Source organism: Alligator mississippiensis, chromosome 2, assembly GCF_030867095.1.
Source record: "Alligator mississippiensis isolate rAllMis1 chromosome 2, rAllMis1, whole genome shotgun sequence".
NCBI classification, from domain to species: domain Eukaryota; kingdom Metazoa; phylum Chordata; order Crocodylia; family Alligatoridae; genus Alligator; species Alligator mississippiensis.
Genome location: NC_081825.1, coordinates 286,751,438 through 286,768,452, shown reverse-complemented (window position 1 = coordinate 286,768,452; position 17,015 = coordinate 286,751,438). Strand labels below are relative to the sequence as shown.

General features: G+C 42.5%; 1 protein-coding gene across 9 annotated transcripts in view; it reads right to left on the bottom strand.

The window, feature by feature from the left end:
- KLC1 (kinesin light chain 1) overlaps positions 1-17,015 on the bottom strand; it is a 74,613-nt gene that overhangs the window by 32,332 nt on the left and 25,266 nt on the right. For all 9 annotated transcript variants that reach the window (XM_059723260.1, XM_059723262.1, XM_059723259.1 and 6 more), the window contains exons 2-7: positions 14,126-14,387; positions 5,967-6,197; positions 5,004-5,082; positions 3,566-3,791; positions 2,893-2,980; positions 2,031-2,132 (exon numbers count right to left, since the gene is read on the bottom strand). In XM_059723260.1, coding sequence (XP_059579243.1) covers positions 2,031-2,132; positions 2,893-2,980; positions 3,566-3,791; positions 5,004-5,082; positions 5,967-6,197; positions 14,126-14,386 — 987 coding nt within the window. In that variant the 5' untranslated portion in view covers position 14,387. The remainder of the gene's footprint in view (positions 1-2,030; positions 2,133-2,892; positions 2,981-3,565; positions 3,792-5,003; positions 5,083-5,966; positions 6,198-14,125; positions 14,388-17,015) is intronic.

Genomic DNA, 17,015 nt, shown 5'->3' with positions numbered 1-17,015 from the left:
GGTTTGACTATGGAAATCAAACTGATCGTACACTTTCTAGCTACATGGGTGACAAAGAAGAGACTTGAAACGAACACAAACCAATGTAGCAACTTCTTGCTGACTGTCTCTGCTTTGTGCTTTTCCTCCCCATGAAAAACATCTTCCCCAATTACTTTGTTGTCAGTAGAGCATTATCAGTGGTAACAAGCAGTGAGTGCTGGGGATAAAGGCTAGAAGAGAAGGCAGTAGAAATGCTGACAAGCCTTTTAAACCAGTATTCCCACCACTGCAAGCAGAAGTGAAATACTGACATAAAAACTTCAGGACAGACCCAGTCTCCGTTCATGCATAAAGCCTGAGGGACGGGCCCTGAAAAAAAATGAGAATTTCCCCATTCATATGAGCATAAATGCTTAAATTATGACTATTTAAATCTTAACATTGTTGCTGCACCAGAGCTGATCATTTTAGTACCCATCTAAAATGTTATTTACCTGAATGAAATGGCCTCTATTTGTTGAAGGGTCAAAAGCCCAGATTTGCTTCTTATCCCATTACCACAACCTTGAACTTCCTTGACACCTTTTTATAAATACTGTTATGCATGTGCAGCTCAATAACTTACTCCACCTTAAAGCTTAAGATTTACAATCTAAACAAATAAATGTGTCAGATAAAACAAGTGTAGTATAAGGGGAGTATTATTCAGTCAATTCAATAAAAATGTTCCAGCAGATAGAAAGTTATGCAGATTATAAAATCCATGAAAAATTAAGAATTACAATGTTTGGTTACTGAATCAAATTCAGTTACTGGATAAATTAATCCAAGATCAGCAATTATTTTTTATAAAGATATAACATGTATAAACAGCACAAAATAAAGTATGTCAATTTCTTTCTAATTCCTAAATTTTAAGGCATTCCATAAAGGTGTGAAAAATATATATGAATTAAATTTGATTCAAATTGATGGAGCAAGAAAATGTAAATCATAGTAAGCAGAGCAATTTTCAAGTAACTAATTTATTTTTAAAGTATACTGTATACTAAGGAAGCTTAAAAAGGTGCTGCATGCAGATATCCATACTAATGGACTGGAATAAATATTTTAACACTGCTGCAGAACAGCAACTAAACTTAAGTAGCATACTTTTTTATTCAAATGATGTAGTCATCTCAGTACAAGAGAATCCAAAAGCCCTTCACCTATAGATTTCTTTTTACCCGACAGTTATTTGGCAATTTTAGAATACACCCAAATCTCTTTAAAACCTCTTAAAATTTAAAATTAAATTGTTTTAAGAAGTTGCCTTATTCTTCCCAAGAGATACATTAACGAACAAAAATACCAGACTGAAATAATCAAGAAAATTAGGGTTGGATGGTAGCATAGCAATTCAAATAGTCCAGTGATGCTCAAACATTTGGCCCCATGTGCCAGATGAGTAGGACAGGGCCCATCTGCAGGCCAAATTGGGCCCTGGGGCCAGGCACCACCACCTCCCTCCCCCACGCACCTGGACTGGACCCTGGGAAGTCCATCACCACTCGCTCCCACCCTCTATATGTGAGGACTGGGTCCCAGGGGTGCAGCACCACATCATGCCCCCAATCACACAGCAGCACTGGGTTCCAGGGGCCTGGCACCACCCCTGCTGTGCTGAGATTGGGCCCTGGGGCCCCAACACATCCCAATATGCAGGGCCAGATAGGGGCAAAGGCACCAGATCCAGCACACTCTGCCTGAGTCCAGAGCTTTGGCAGCAAGGGAGCAGTGCCACCACTCCCCTGCTGCCAAATTTACAGACCCTTGGGGAGCCCTGTATGCTGCATGACATGGCACCACAAGCCAAATCTGGCCTGCAGACTGGAGGCTGAGCACCCCTGAGCTACTCTATTCAGGACAGGAACATCCCTGTTCTAAAGTGTTTGATCATAACCTTCTCTTAAAAACTTCCAAAAGATGGCGGTTTCTTCACCTCTCAAAGTCATCTGTTCCAAAATGTAACCACCCTGGTATGTGAAGGGTGGTTTCTCATTCTGTACCTTTTCTCTGATCTCCAAAGCTCTCTTACATAAAGGTTCAGCTTCTTTGTACTTTCCCCGTTTACCATAAAGCACTGCAAGATTGTTTAGAGTAGCTGCCACCTGTGAATAGTGGAAAAATATTTAGTATGCTGGAACACGCTGATGTGAATACCTGGTGAAAAATAAAAAAAAGTCCAAAGTATTTTAACAGAGTATTGACATTTTCATATCTTCCATGTACAGTGAAGGTCTCTTGAAAAATTTATTGAAAGAAATAAAAATTCTTTAACAAAAACACATCGGCAAACCATGAAATATATTTACCCAGTCTGCAGAAAGGTAACTGAATGCATATATTTATTCCTGTCACATCTACAGCGATTATTTTACATTAACCATATCCAGAGTTGCTCCACTGTAACATAGCCTATATGAAGCAATACATTACCAAATTAAAGTGACTTAAATATGAAAATTTGATTTGAATTATGCTTTTTTGAACAGAAACAGTAAAGCAAAATCAGAAGTACAGCTTCAACATGAAATCAGCAATTGATTTTTTCCAGAGTAAGCAATTTAAAATATTCCTTCAGAAGCTATATTTTTCACAGAAAGATCATGCAATCTGATTCAGAATCAAATAAACGTGACAGCAGAGTAACCTGTGTCTGAAATAGCTTTACATGGATAAATGCTTGAAGGCATACATTAAGTATTAAAAGAATGCAGAACATTATAGTGGGGCCTCCTACCTGTACTGTTTAGTGATAAGCCAGGTCTTAATTTTTTTTCCTGTTGAGTTTAATATTAGAATAAGTTTAAAGAAAATTAGTAAAACACACACAGACAAACTAAAATCATAACATTGCCATGTACAAACCGCTGGATGATCTTTGCCCAAAGTCTTTTCACGAATTGCCAAGGCATCATTCAGAAGATTTGCTGCATCTTTGTATTTGTTTTGGTCCCTAGATTTAAAAAAAAAACAAACAAAAACAAAAAAACCCACATATAAATTGACGTTTTCCTATGTTACATACAAATGCATTTAAATAATGATTAATCTCCTATGGTTAACAGTGGCAAAAATAATAGCTAGCTCCAGCATACCAGCCAAAATGCTTGAGCACAAAAGACCCAACCTGAAAAGAAGACTCAACCTTTCACTTCATGAGTTAAAAAAAGTTATAATTAATTTCAGGTAGTTTGCTATGGGAATAAAAAGGAACTATCTGCATCCTGCCTCCCAATATGAAATGGCTCACTAGTGTTACCAAAGAGGTGGTCACTTGGCTACTTGCTCAAGAGTTGAGGATGGAAGGATAATTAGGTTTTAAAAGAAAGAGGGCTCAAACTGAGACGTGGAAGTATATTCGGGAACTTATCAAAAGCCTAATGTAAAGAACTCCCATGGGTCATAGATGCACAGGGTACTCCAACAAATTCAAATATATCATATATTATAGAACACAGTCACATTACGGGTCTCTAGCTAACTTTCCCAAAAATAAGTTTTTAGTTAATGGGCAACTTGGATGCATGAGAATACCAACCTGTATACCAAAGCAAGTATGTTTAGCATTGTAGCAACATCAGGATGATCATGACCCGAAGTCTTCTCCAAATCTTCAAGTGCTTGTTTACAGAGTGGTACAGCAACCTCATATCTACCTTGGGAAGCATACTGGATAACAAGATTATGAAGGGTCCTTAACCTTGCTGGAATTTCATAACCACCTTGCTGGGCAGCTGCTGCCGCACTGCTATGCTGCTGTTGGACTGCAGAAAGAAAGCCAATACATTTTGAATTTATTCTGAAAGAAAGCTAGAATTTGAGATTCTAACATGCCATTAACAAAGAGAGAGAAAGTTTTAATATCAGATTCACAACGCTCAAATTAATTTAATTGTTTCAGAGAAGAGTCTGAGTTGAAAAGTGACAGTAACAAATGATCCTGCTTTACTAGATAGATGTTCTCCTGGTGAAAGTAAGTCTTCATAGCCAGCAGCAGCCCCTCGATTTTGTTCACCATCCCTCTAAGATATCCTCCTCCTTTCCCCCTGCTTCTTTTCCCAACTGTTGCATTTCCAGCCCAGAACCAGGAAAGTTGTCCCTTTTTCTCTACACAAACTCTGGGAGGACAATGAAAACCAGCTCCAGTTCAACACGAAACTGGATTTCAGACACAGAACACAAAGGAAAATGACTAGCACTGCCAGCCTGGCTTTCTGTTCTCCTCTGTCCCTACTAAACCAGGAATACTTTCAGTCATGGCAACTGCCTAGTCCCAGTGCAATCACATAACTACAAACTACACGCTGCACTTATGTCTGACAACTGCTATCCAATTTTGCAATAGGGGGGCATATAGATTTGACTAATTATGTAGGCATGAAATCAGGCATCAGTAGCAGCATCACATGAAGACAGCAGGTTCTGGGCATTTTGTCTAGTGGTCAGGAGAACCCGCTGCAGAGTACCTTTTTCTGACAGACTAAACAAAAAGTGGACAGAGCTATTCAGATATGTCACTTGGACAGATGCCCAAGACACCTCTGGGGTTGACTAAAGTAAGTCTTGAATTTAGGTCCCAAATGTGTCCAGAGTATTAAAACAGCTTCATTTTGTGTTAAAATATATTCCTAACGAATGGCTGGGAGGGGTAGTGCGAGGCTATCAAAGTTTCTCTAAAATTACAATCAAGCCAGCTCTAGGCCCCCCAACATAGTGAGAGCAGCAGAGATTGGTCTTCGTGTCTTGCCCCCTGAAAGGGAAAAATCCCATCAGTCTAGGCTGGCATAAAAAGCTAAAAAGCATATTAGGAAGGAGTTTTATCATAGTTTACTGCATAAAATAAATTTTGAAAAAACTACAGTTGTCCTTTTGCTGCACAACAGTGGTCCAGAGCTCTTAAACTTTCCAGTCAGCTCTCCAAAGAAAAGCAAATTTTGTTTTGTAGAAGAGTTTCATATAATCTGAAGCTCACTTACTTCCTTGCCCTTGATCATCTTCGTCATTGGGGAAAAGGTCATCCAGGGGTTCTTTGGTGGAATCCGTGTCTTTATCTTCCTATACAACCCCCAAACCCCAAACAAAATGTTTTATCATTACATGTAAGATAATTACAACAACTGCATGTAGAAAAAAGTACGCTTGAAGAACACTTATCAAGCCAAATGCTCAAAGTTAGGAAAATGCTAGAAATAAGATTATGCACAACAAAATTCAGCTCTTATGCATATGCACTGCAACAGTCTTTTACACAGAAATGGATACCTAAACTCCTACATCCTAATAGAGTGGCTTGACCATATGAGAACATCCTTCCTCTTCTTCCAATCTCCATTTCATTACACTGTTCAATAGAATAAATATCTGATTTACATTAACAAAGGCCAGTGTAATACATATATAGGCAGAAGGCTGCTCAAACATCTTAGTTCTACCACTGCCCAACATTAATTTTTAAAGCATAATTTCAAAATCAAAGGAATGCTGTAATTTCCAAGATTTAAAAAGAACAAATTTAAAACGAAAACTCAAAACACAAATTCTACTCCCTCTTGTATGAGCTATATGCTCATTCTTACTTTAATTGTGGGATTTAAAAGAAGATGCTTTATGACTTTCTGAAGACATTTTTTAAACAAATTTAAAGCCAATGCACTGTTCAGCACAGTACTTTACTACAAACAGTTTTTGACCCTCCCTCAAGTCTATCACCTGCAGAAAATTGCACATACTTTCTTAAAATAAAGATTCTAGGAAGTTGTTTTCTAGTACATGAACTATGCAAAATAAGAAAAGGTAAACAGAGATAAATTAGTTTCTAAATGTACCTGTAAACAAATAAAAGCTTAATAGCACCTTTTTGACAAGTTAGAAGAAACTATCAAGAAAAAGTTTGATGTTAAATATAATATAAAATGCTTTTCAAATGTACAGCTACTTACTGATGGAGAAATATCATCATCATATTTTTTTAACTGATTCATGAATTCTAGATGTTTCTTTTCTTCTTCCAGCTGAGCCACAGACTGCTCACTCTTCTGTAATTTTTGTTGGGTATTGGCTAGTTCATCCCGCAGCCACTGATTTTCCTGGCATAACCGGCGAACTTGAGCTCGCAATTTCTGCTTCTCCGATTCCACTGCATTTAAGTGATTTGACAAGGCCATCATCACCTAAAAAGCACATAAGATTACAAGGCATTCTTCCTGTATAACGTATTTCACTGTTAACATTTAAGACTTTTCATATGTAAGTGCCGGTGTACTTCTGAAATCTAGTAAGTGTTTTTCCGCTTTCGTAATTTCTATTTGGCTCTCAATCTCTTCCCATTTCTGCCATCTTTAACATTTACTCACTAGGAATTAATCAGGAGGAGTTTTTACCAATATTATATAATTGCTTTTGCTGACTTAACATATATTTATTTAGCAGTATTTACTACAATGAATTGTTGTTCATAGTAAAAGTTCCTCAATGCCCATAATAGGTTACATATATTCCTAACTCATGCAAAAGCTTACATTAATACAACACTGAGTTGCAAAGTGGAATACAAAATGAACAAATTAAAATCGTAAATGAAGTTGGAAAAAATCTTATGAACACATGCTTCCATTAAAATACGCATGTTAAATTCCTTGTGAGTGTAAGGACAATCTTTCAAACACAAACCAAAGAGGAGCTCTAGATCACCGTAGTTCAAGGATGGGCAATTATTTTGACTGAGGGCCACTTGGTTCTGATGAGCTGTTGAGGGCAGCACATATACAATCTTTCAGAAGAGATCATTTTTAAAAATTATAGATGAAAAACAATTCATATACTAAAAATCAAACATCGACTATAAAATATTTTATTTAAAAGTGATTTTTGTTCTGATTTATGTTTTTTTAATAGTGTATATAGAGGTAATTGCATAATAGCTCAACATAAAGTCTTATTCTTGTATATACCTTATACCTTGTGTGGAGGGGGTGGGGGTGTGGAGGGTTGGGGAAGATGTGTGTGCAGGTGTGTGCATGTGTGTGTGTGTGTGTGGGGGGGGGGGGGGGGGACGACTGCTGACACACTAAGTCAGGGGCAGGCAAAACATGGCCCGTGGGCCATATCTGGCCTGCCAGACCATTCTATCCAGCCTGCAGGGCCCCTAAAAAAATTTAGAAAGTTAATATTTATCTGTCCCTGGCTACCTGTCAAAGATGACAGGAGCCAGGGGCAGTGAGACCCAGGGAAAGCCATCAGCAGGATCAAGCGGTTGCAGAAGCAAGGCCTGGCATCCCGCCTACCACCAGCCAGAAACCCCATGCCAAGCAGAGGCTTCTGGCCTGGGCCCCTGGGGCTGTTACTGCCTCCCTGCGCTGGACAGAAGTTTAGATAAGAAGGGGGCTGGCAGGTGGGAGGTAGGGGAGGACTATCAGCAATCGCCCCAGTCCTCAGGGTCAGGCCAAGCTGGATGCTGCGGTCCCAGTGCTGTAGCCAGGAGCCACGTGGTACCAGAGCGGTCAGTGTAGGGTGGAAAGGAACAGTGGCATCTGCAGGCAGGAGAGTGCTGAAAGCAGCAGCTGGCAGTGGGGAGGAAGGGGCAGCAAGCGGGCACGCGGAGCACAGCTACTGCCGGTGCACCGAGGCCAGGGCCAGCAGAGGCCCAGAGCGGGGTGGCAGTAGTAGAGGGTCCAGGCCAGCAGGGGCTCTAGAGCAGAGCCAGCTCCCTCCTCTCCCAGCTAGTGCAGCCTGGCCCAGCTCCACAGAGACCTACTGGCTTGTGTCCCGCACTCCTGCTGTCCCACCCTGGGCCCTACCACCACCGGCCCCAGTGTACTACGCGGGCCCCGTGCTCCTTCCCAGCTGTCACTGCACTCCCAGCCACATGCCTGCTTGCTCCCACTTGCCCCCCACCCTGCCCTGCCCCGCCACAGCCATTTGCCCACCACTGCCACTGCTTCCCTCCACCCCCTACTGGTTGCTCTGGCACCACGTAGTTCCCAGCTGCAGCACAGGGCCACAGGACACAGCAGGAGCCAGCTGGCCCCAGAAATTCTCAGCTGGCTCCATGCAGTGCTGGCTAGGCCAGTCCAGCTCCTGCTGCGTCCTGCAGTCTCTGCCATACAGCTAGGAGATGGTGCCAGAGCGACAGAGGGACAAGGAAACAGAAGGGCAGCAAGCAGCACCACAGGGCCACACTGGTGCCCTGGGAACAGGAGTGGCAGGAGCATGAAGCCGGGGCTTGGAGGAGCACTGGAGGGGCTCTACGAGTAAATCTTCCCCTTCCACACATGCCACAACCCTCCCCAGCCAACCTCCCCCCACACACTCACAACTCCCCACAAACCCCATGATCCCTCATCCCGCACCTATCCATTGTCCCACAAAACACACACACAAACCAACACCCTCCCCCACACCCTACAAACCTATACCCACCCACCCACAATATATAAGAGTAAGACTTAATTTTAAGCTATTGTGCAATCACCTCTAGGTACACTACACAAACACATGTAAATCAGGACAAAAATATTTTTTGAAATTAAATTAATGAACATTGTAGTAGGCGGTTGATTTTTAGAATATAATTTGGTATTTTTCAGGTTCTGAGATGGCAAATCCTTGCTGAAAGGAGTACTTCTGGAGAGGTAAGGGGAGGGAATTCCAGTGGCAAAGGTCAAGGTTTAGGGGAGGAACTTCTCATCCCAGGATGGTGACCTAGGGGCAGGGCACCTGTCAAGGGGCAGGGCTACCCTTTCTGCCCTTGACAGCTTGCCAAAACTCAGTAACAAGCCCTCCACCCAAAATAACTGCCTGCCCCTGCACTAAGTCCAGGGAACCGGCTGGGAGTGGGGGGAAGAGCGAGGAAGGGAGGAGGGCCAGGAGCATTTGCAGCAGAGCTCACTCAGGCATTCCAGGTGCAGTCTGTGCCCCCATCCCCCATCCAGTTTGCAGCTGCCCCCACTGTGCTGCACATGGGGCCAAGGCCCACCAGCTCCTACCCAGAACAGCCCATGCTGCACTCCTGCCTGCACCTGCCAGCCCCAGCCAGTATTCACAGCTTCCCAGCAGGGCTGCTCCCAGTATAGCTTTAGCTGCTGTTCAGCTCCCCCCACCTCAGTGCCTCCTCCTCCTCCCCCTACTGAGCTGCTCTGAGCAGGGGGAAGCTGCAGTCAGGTGGTGCCTGCCCCAGCACTCAGAGCTCCAGCTCCAGCCACTTTCTACCTACCCTACCTGCTCAACATAATCAGTAGCCACCTGCTGGCGGCCAAGTGGGTGGAAGGCAACTGGGAGCTAGAGCCTCGCACGCTGGGGCAGGAGCTGCCCAGCTGCAGCTTCTCCCTACCTGACTGGGCATCTGCCCCCTACCTGGCTGGGCATCTGCTGCCTGGCATGTGCCCCCACAGCTTCCCTCCACTGCCTACTCCCTGAAGCGGTGCAGGAAGGGCAGAAGGAGGAAGAGCTGTCACTGGAGACAGGGGAAGCTGAGCAGTACCCAGGCAGAAGCAGCCCCACCAAGAAGCTATGTGGGAGCTGGCATGGGTGGAAGTGCAGTGTGGGCTGCCTTGGGCAGGTCTGGCTCCATGCAGAGCACTTCAGGCTGGATACAGTTCATTTGAGAGTACCCACCCATAAGCCAGATCCAATCAGTTGGAAGGCCGGATCCAGCCAGTGGACCATATTTTGCCCACCCCTGGTCTAGTTCAAACTCCGGGAAATCCTTATGAACTACCCACATTCATGTCAATATTTTTTATCAGAGACTTGTAGGTCAGGGGTGCTCAAAACAGTGTCGTCCAGCCTGTGGGACTTCCTACAGGTCCAGATATTTGGCAGAGGGAAAGCAATGGCAGCAACTGCCACCCTCTTGCTGCCAAATTTTTGAATCCATGGGGAATCCTGTGGGCCAGATAACATATCCCTGCATGTTATCTGGCCTACCTATGGGGGACCACAGGGACAGGACCTGCTCCGATCCATGGGCTGGCCCCACACCATTCATCTGGCCCACAGGGCCAAAAAGGTAGAGTACCTCTGTTGTATAACAAAACTTTAATCACACACACCATTTAGTCTACGTATCAAACATGTCTGTTAGCAGGCTTTTTTCCAATTTAAAAAAGTGTACCTATGTAAATACAGGTCAACTAACTATCATATTTACTCGAATCCAAGATGAGCTACCTTTCCCTATCCCCAATCAGCACCTGGATTCAGCATCTTGGATTCAAATACCAACTCAGCTGCTGCCACTTCTCCCTGGCTAGGCTGAGCTGAGGCCAGACCAGGGCCACCACTGCTGCTGACTGCACCAATATGAAGCATAGCTGCAGCAGAAGTTGAAGGGGAGGAAAGGTAGGGTTGTAGGGAACGGAGCAGGGTGCAGAGGGGCAGACAGGCACAGAGGGACAGGTGGCAGAGGGGAACGTGGCAGCAGGGCACATGGCAGTGGGACAAGGGGTAGGAGTCTGGCATCTCCTTCCCCCTTCCCCCCGCTACTGTCTTCCCTGCCACAGCAGTAGGAGGGAGAAGAGGAAGGGAGGTAATTAAGATTATAACAAATTTGTAATATATATCTATATAGAATTACTGGAGGGGGGTCTCCTTTAATTCAGTCAACTTGGTTTCAGGTAAATGCGTGTGAACAGTTGCATCTGAAACATTTACAAGGTTACTTGGGAAAGCAAAGTTAAAATGTGGCCCAATGTATTCAAAATGCCTGCAGTTATCAAATCATGACCTATTACATTGAACTGAAATCTTTTATGAACTTATTCTCTGGAGAAAATTTAGCGGCAGGGGGATGGGAGGACCAGGCGGCAAAAGAAATGTCCTTATTCCTTTAATCAAATCTATTTCATCTTCAGAGAAAGAACTTCTGATTCAATATATGATTGCCATCACTAAATGAATTTACACATACAACTCTCTTCCCAACCCCTTAGGATTGCAAGATCATATTAATTTTATCTATTGTAAACTGAGGCACGGAAATGTTAAACTGTTGGAACAGTTTGGAGAGCAGTGTCCAGCTGGTAAGTCTGTTGTGGGGAAGGGGTGGGAAGAGGGAAAGTACATGGGGTGGGCAGGAGCAGATCGAGGCCACCACAGTGAGGGAGTGGGACAGGGATAGGGACAGAGGCAGGAGCTGCCCAGCCAGGGTGGGGAGGGGCCTAGGACAGAGTTACAAGCAGCTCATCCAGGGGGTAGCGCCTGCTGCTGCACGCGTGCCTGGGGGAGGCATGGGGCCGTATGCCACCCGGATCTGTGCGCGGGGTGCTGCTGCAGGCTGTGACCGGCACCGGGCTCTTCTTGGCAGGGGGAGTTCGGGGCAGGCAGCAGCGGTGGCACTGGGAGGGGTAGCTACCGGGGATGGGGGGAGCTACAGCCACTCCAAAGTTCACCATAGAGTCCTCCTGCCCCCAAACATCCCCTCCCAGTGCTGCTGCTCACCCTGAACACAGCCCCAGCTCAACCCCCTCCCCCATTGGAAACAGCTTGGCACCATCCCTGCTGGCAGCCCACCCTTGCCCTGTGCACAGATCTGGAAGGCATGTGTCCTCCTGCCTCCCCTGAGGGTGCCTGCAGTGGCAAGAGTCACCCTCCTCCCTCCCCTCGGACAAGCCACTCACAGGTCAATCCTGTGCCCCGTCTTGCCTGGGCAGCACCTGCCCCTGCCCCAGTCCCACTCCCTCCCTCATTGTGGGGGCCTTGATCTGCCCCCACCCATAACCTGTCCCTCCAACAGATTTACCAGCCAGATGCTGCTCTCCAAGCTGCCAGGCTGCATAAATCAGCAATTGGATCGGTATCTGCTGATATGGTTTGTTGATAATCAGCCATCGGTATCGGCCCAAAAAATCTTTATCAGTGCCCCCCAGTAGTTAATATCTTTTCGTCTAGTGCTTTATCTATACAAATTTTTCTATAAATACTATCAAAAGACAATTAAGAGACCTTTAGAAACGGTGAGTCACTTATCTATTGATATTTTCTTCTTTTATGAAGGATTGAAAGTGTCATGCTGTCCAAGGACTGTGAAGTCAGACTAATTTGTTTCTGTTCCCTGTGGGGGTCTGTCACACACATGCTTCTGTCCACTCTCCCCATAACATTTTCTGATACTAAGCCTTTAATTTAAAAGCTTTTTTTTTTTATATTCTAGTAAACATTGGGTAAATATTAAAGACTGCCTTAAAATTAGCACCAAGTACTTACATAATAAATCTCATGTTCAAGTAAGAAAAAAGGATGGATTTAAGACAACAGCAGGAGACTCAAAAGATAAGCGACACACCACGGTTTAAGGCTGTGTCTGACCCTTGGCAATGTACTTCATTTCTCTCTCTCAGATCCCCATGTTTAGCAAGGATAACATGTTAACTCTGATGTATATTATCAGGGCAGGTTTGATTTAAATCAAATCGATTTAAATCATGACTTAAAACACTGGTCAGGAAGCCTCAATTTAATAACCGTTTTCTACAAAAGGTGCATCCTTGTTGTTTGATATAACCTTAATACATATTATTCACAACTCGGAGATAGATGTACGTTTCATTTTTAGAAGGTATATACTATACACTTTAAAGCAGTGATTTATTTTTATATTTTTCAGATTAATTGTGCAGCTACATAAGAAAACTGAATTAGGATTTGGTTATTTTATTTACCAAAGCTAATTGAAGCAGATACTTGTGAAGTCACTAGGAGGTGAACTATCTCCAATTTGCTAGATTAATCATGGGCATTTGGAGGATATTTCTGCCATACTACATTAGGAAGACATCAAATGAGCACTGCAGCCATATGTTAGTAGCTTGGGGCTTTCTTCACTTTCTTCTAGATTTCTTCTCATCTTTGCTTTCTTCTTTTATAGCTTGGCGAGTCTGCTGCCATGATAGGTTTTCCCTTCTACCGTACCATTCCCTCAGATCTCAAATCAATGGAAAGGCTATACTCACAAACTTCTCTCTCAAGGCTTCTGGAATATTCTGCTCAAAATGTTTTTCTTTTGCTTTTACTGCCCCTCCCTACTTGCATTTATCTCGACTCCTCCTCCTTGTCCAGATCTACTCCACCCCCAACAATCCTTTATTCATTTAACTTCTTGAAATTGCACATTTAGAGAGAGGTAGGGGCTTGAAACTGTGTACACTAACTTACAGAGAGACAATAAGGCTGGTGGGTAGGCAATCAGGTCTCTTATCTCTTGTCTCCATATACTGCTGTTAGCAAGGATGTTATCTCTGGAGACACAAATCCACAGTTTGAGAACTGAAACTAAGCATCACAGAGATGCTTAATGGGATCTTCTAGACTCAGCACTGAATCCCACTGGGTAAAGCAGTTTTCTTGAATCTTTACTAATCTATAGAGGAGCATCTTGGAACCCCATAAGACTGGGCCCCTAATACAGTCCATGGCCTGTTGTGACCTATTTATAAAATTTATCTAAAAAGGTTACATGAATATATTGTCCCAAAAATATATATAATTAGAAGTTATAACCCTTTTTCCATGATGATACATTTGAGCTTTAACAGATCTTAAATCAAAACTAGCTTTATATAGCCTTATTTTTAAAGCATCTTGATAAAAAATAAAAATACAATTAAATAAAAAATATCCAATTTAAATTTTAAAAAATTTTGATTTTTTTTAAAAGCTGATTTTTATCCACCCCGATATTAATTATGCTCTCAAAAACAAGGCACTCATATACTACATGACAAGTGGCATGGAAAAGCCTATCCATTAAATAATAAAAGTGCATCCCTCACTGAAGTCAATGGAGTTTTGATGTTTATTCTAGTAGGATCAAGATTTTTACTCCCCATTTATGGTTAATTTCAGAATCCAATAAAACAGCCAGTGTCAGACTCTCTTTCTAGTTTCACCCATCCCCTTCCCTACACGGCCTGATAATATTTAAATATCTCCTCTGCAGAAACAGATGCTGCTATTTTTTATTGTATACAAGTCTTTAAAAAATGCTTTGCTCTGCATTTCTGAGTCCCCCAAAAGAAATGAGTTTGTGGGGTTTTTTTTGTTTTGTTTTGTTTTTTTAACTGCAGTCATGGTTTGAAATGGGTTACTCTTGCTCCTATTTTACCTGTGCTTCACTAAGTCCAAGTTCCAACATTTCTAGTGACTTTCGAATCATGTTTGATTTTTCTTCAACCAGATTAGTTTCGTCATCTTTCTTCAAACATTTCAGTGTCTCAAGTAAGCTCTGTAAAATTGAATTGTGTTCATTCTTCAGTGCCTCCAGTCCCTGAATCACTTGCTTTGTCTTAGCAATAATTTCATCTTGGGTAAGCTTCTCCAACTTCTCTTCTTTTAGATACACCATTGTGGACATGTTGTCATACATCCTGTAATGAAGAAGTACAAACAGTCAACCAAACAGCATAAGTAAAGTAATAACAAGCTTATAAATCTGAGAATTAAAATGTTTTAAATTTAAAAACTCCTCCCTAAAAAAAACAAACAAAAAACCTCCAAAACAAAAAAGACAAACTTTATACACATATATTTTTACATTTAAAGTGACAATGATAAATAATAGTCAGGTATGGCTGTCTACACAGTACAACTGCAAGATGCACTCTATCAGAAGTTCTTGATGTTTTCTCTTTCAAAAGTTTATATTAAAACACTTGCATGAGCAAAAACAACTGCATCTATTCTGCATCTTCTTTAGATTAGATTTGCATATCCTGGATTCTATAGAAAGCTGCACAGACTAAAACGATCTCTGGCACGAGTTAAAAATCAGCAACAGGGCTGCTATAAGCTGTACCTACCCCTTATAGCTGACCGTGTATTGCTGCCCCAAGTCCCCAGGCTATAAAGCACAAAAGGCACAATCCCTCCTCCCCTAGCCCACCACATCCCTCATCAGAGGTGCAAGAGGAGCACTGGGAGCCCAGGACAGCAATAATTGCCAGCTGCTCCTGCTGCCGACAGGGCTGCCCTGCTGAGGCAGCAGCTGTTATTTTTCTGCTTATCCCCTCTCCCTGCCCCACCTAGGTGCCTAGGACTGCTGCCCCAGTTACCACCCTCCTTTAGTTATGCTACCGTCTCTTATGCTGGGCTTGCAAATCTGTCAGCTCTACAGTGAAGTATTCTCTCCCAGCTGATTGCAGCTCCTTTAAAAGAATACGTGGGAATGGGATTGGGAACAGAGACGCGCCAACATATTTCCACAACCATACAACTCCAAGGAATAGTAACTAAGCCTCTTTCCATCAAGATGACTGACTAGTCAAAATCCTTCTTTCCAACGCTCCCACTAAAAATACAAATACCACCTTCCCCTTTCAGCAGCCAGCCGTGGGGATCATGAAACCAGAACAGCACTCCACAATTAGCCTATATTTCTTAACTTGATTAATATCAAACCTGACATCATTCATTTTTAAAGACGCATTTGAAACTATCATTACATGCAACTGTTTTAAAATCTCCTAATGAAAGGACTAACACTTTGCACATTACAAAAGGATGAGTGGACCAGTTAGCCCTCAGCATATTTGCAGATGAAATATCCATATCAAACTAGCATTCAAAAGCTATGGGAGGCAGTGCAACCTGCAGACCACTTAGCAGGGCCTCAGGGGCCATAGTCTGGGAACAAATGGCTTAAATAATTTATTATTTGAAGACAGCCTTCATAAGCGCTTTTTACTAGGTCACACAACACATTAAAGCCACAATATTTAAAGCAATTCTGAAATCAACTATTGAAAAGGATTAAGAATAACAACAAGCATATATTGCTACATAGATTTAAGACAACATGGAAAAATGTAAGAGAAACATTCTGAACTTGTCAAATTCTTATTCAATAAGATAAGAGTAAGTATGATAGTGTGGAAATAAAATACAGATGACACAAGATACTCCAGCAAAATGCCCTGCAAGACTTCATGCTAAAACGAAAAGAAAAACTGCCTTACGTTGAAGCAAGGTAACTTTTTTCTTGTGTGTCCCAGTGGACTGATATAAGAGAAGACAGAAGGAAAAGATAGTGTGAAATATCATCATTCTACTTCAGCTAATTCGATTTAAGAAAACGACATAACTTATTGTATATCAAAAATACACTTCATAAGAATATTCCCAGGAATGAAGCAGGTGAAAGCAACACATATGCCACTTAAAAGTAAAGTTTTCAAAATGTACTAGCTAAGACTTTCAAAACCCATCAATTATTTTGGGTGCCAAATTTAAGAGACAACAACAGGCATTTTTGTCAGAATGCTGAGTGCACAGCCTCCTGAAAGTCAGGCAAGTTTATTATGGCACAAGCTGAACCCCACCGGCTCTTGAAGATCGTGGACATTCTACATCTATAGACTAGCTTTACACGGAAAGTCAGGAATATTAATTGGAATTACCCTTCCAAGTAAATTAATTCAACTGCATAAAATCATTGAATGGATAGACTAGAATCAGTTGGTCTAATAGTTCTGGATCCCCCTCTCTCATAAAAGCTCCTAATTTTGAATGAATGTCTCCACCGCAGTTTAAATAACCCCCTTTACATGCACATCATTAGGCCATGGATACACAAAATTTAGGACATCATAGGATACCAGGTGTCCCAAGAAGAAAAAGTTAACAGCCACATAATACAACCCCTTGAACCAAGGTAAAACCGCCTTAATCCTGGAAATTTTACCCCAGTTCTAATCCAGGATAATTTCTTTCTGTTCACAGCCATTCATTTGCATTCAGTTTTCCCAAGGAAGTTACCTCCAGCTACCTGTATCGAGGATCTTGATCTCAGGGGAACTCTATACTTGTGTTAGCCATGGCCATTGTCTTTTAGAATTAACACTTTGGATTGCACTATATATGCTCTTACGGTATTATCTGTGTTGCCCCCTGCTTTATCTGTGCCTTGTAGTTGTACAACAGGGTTGAATCTGTAGTTTTAGCAATAGGTTAGACCAGAAGTGCCAAACTCATCTGGCCCTGTAGACCAGATGAGTGGT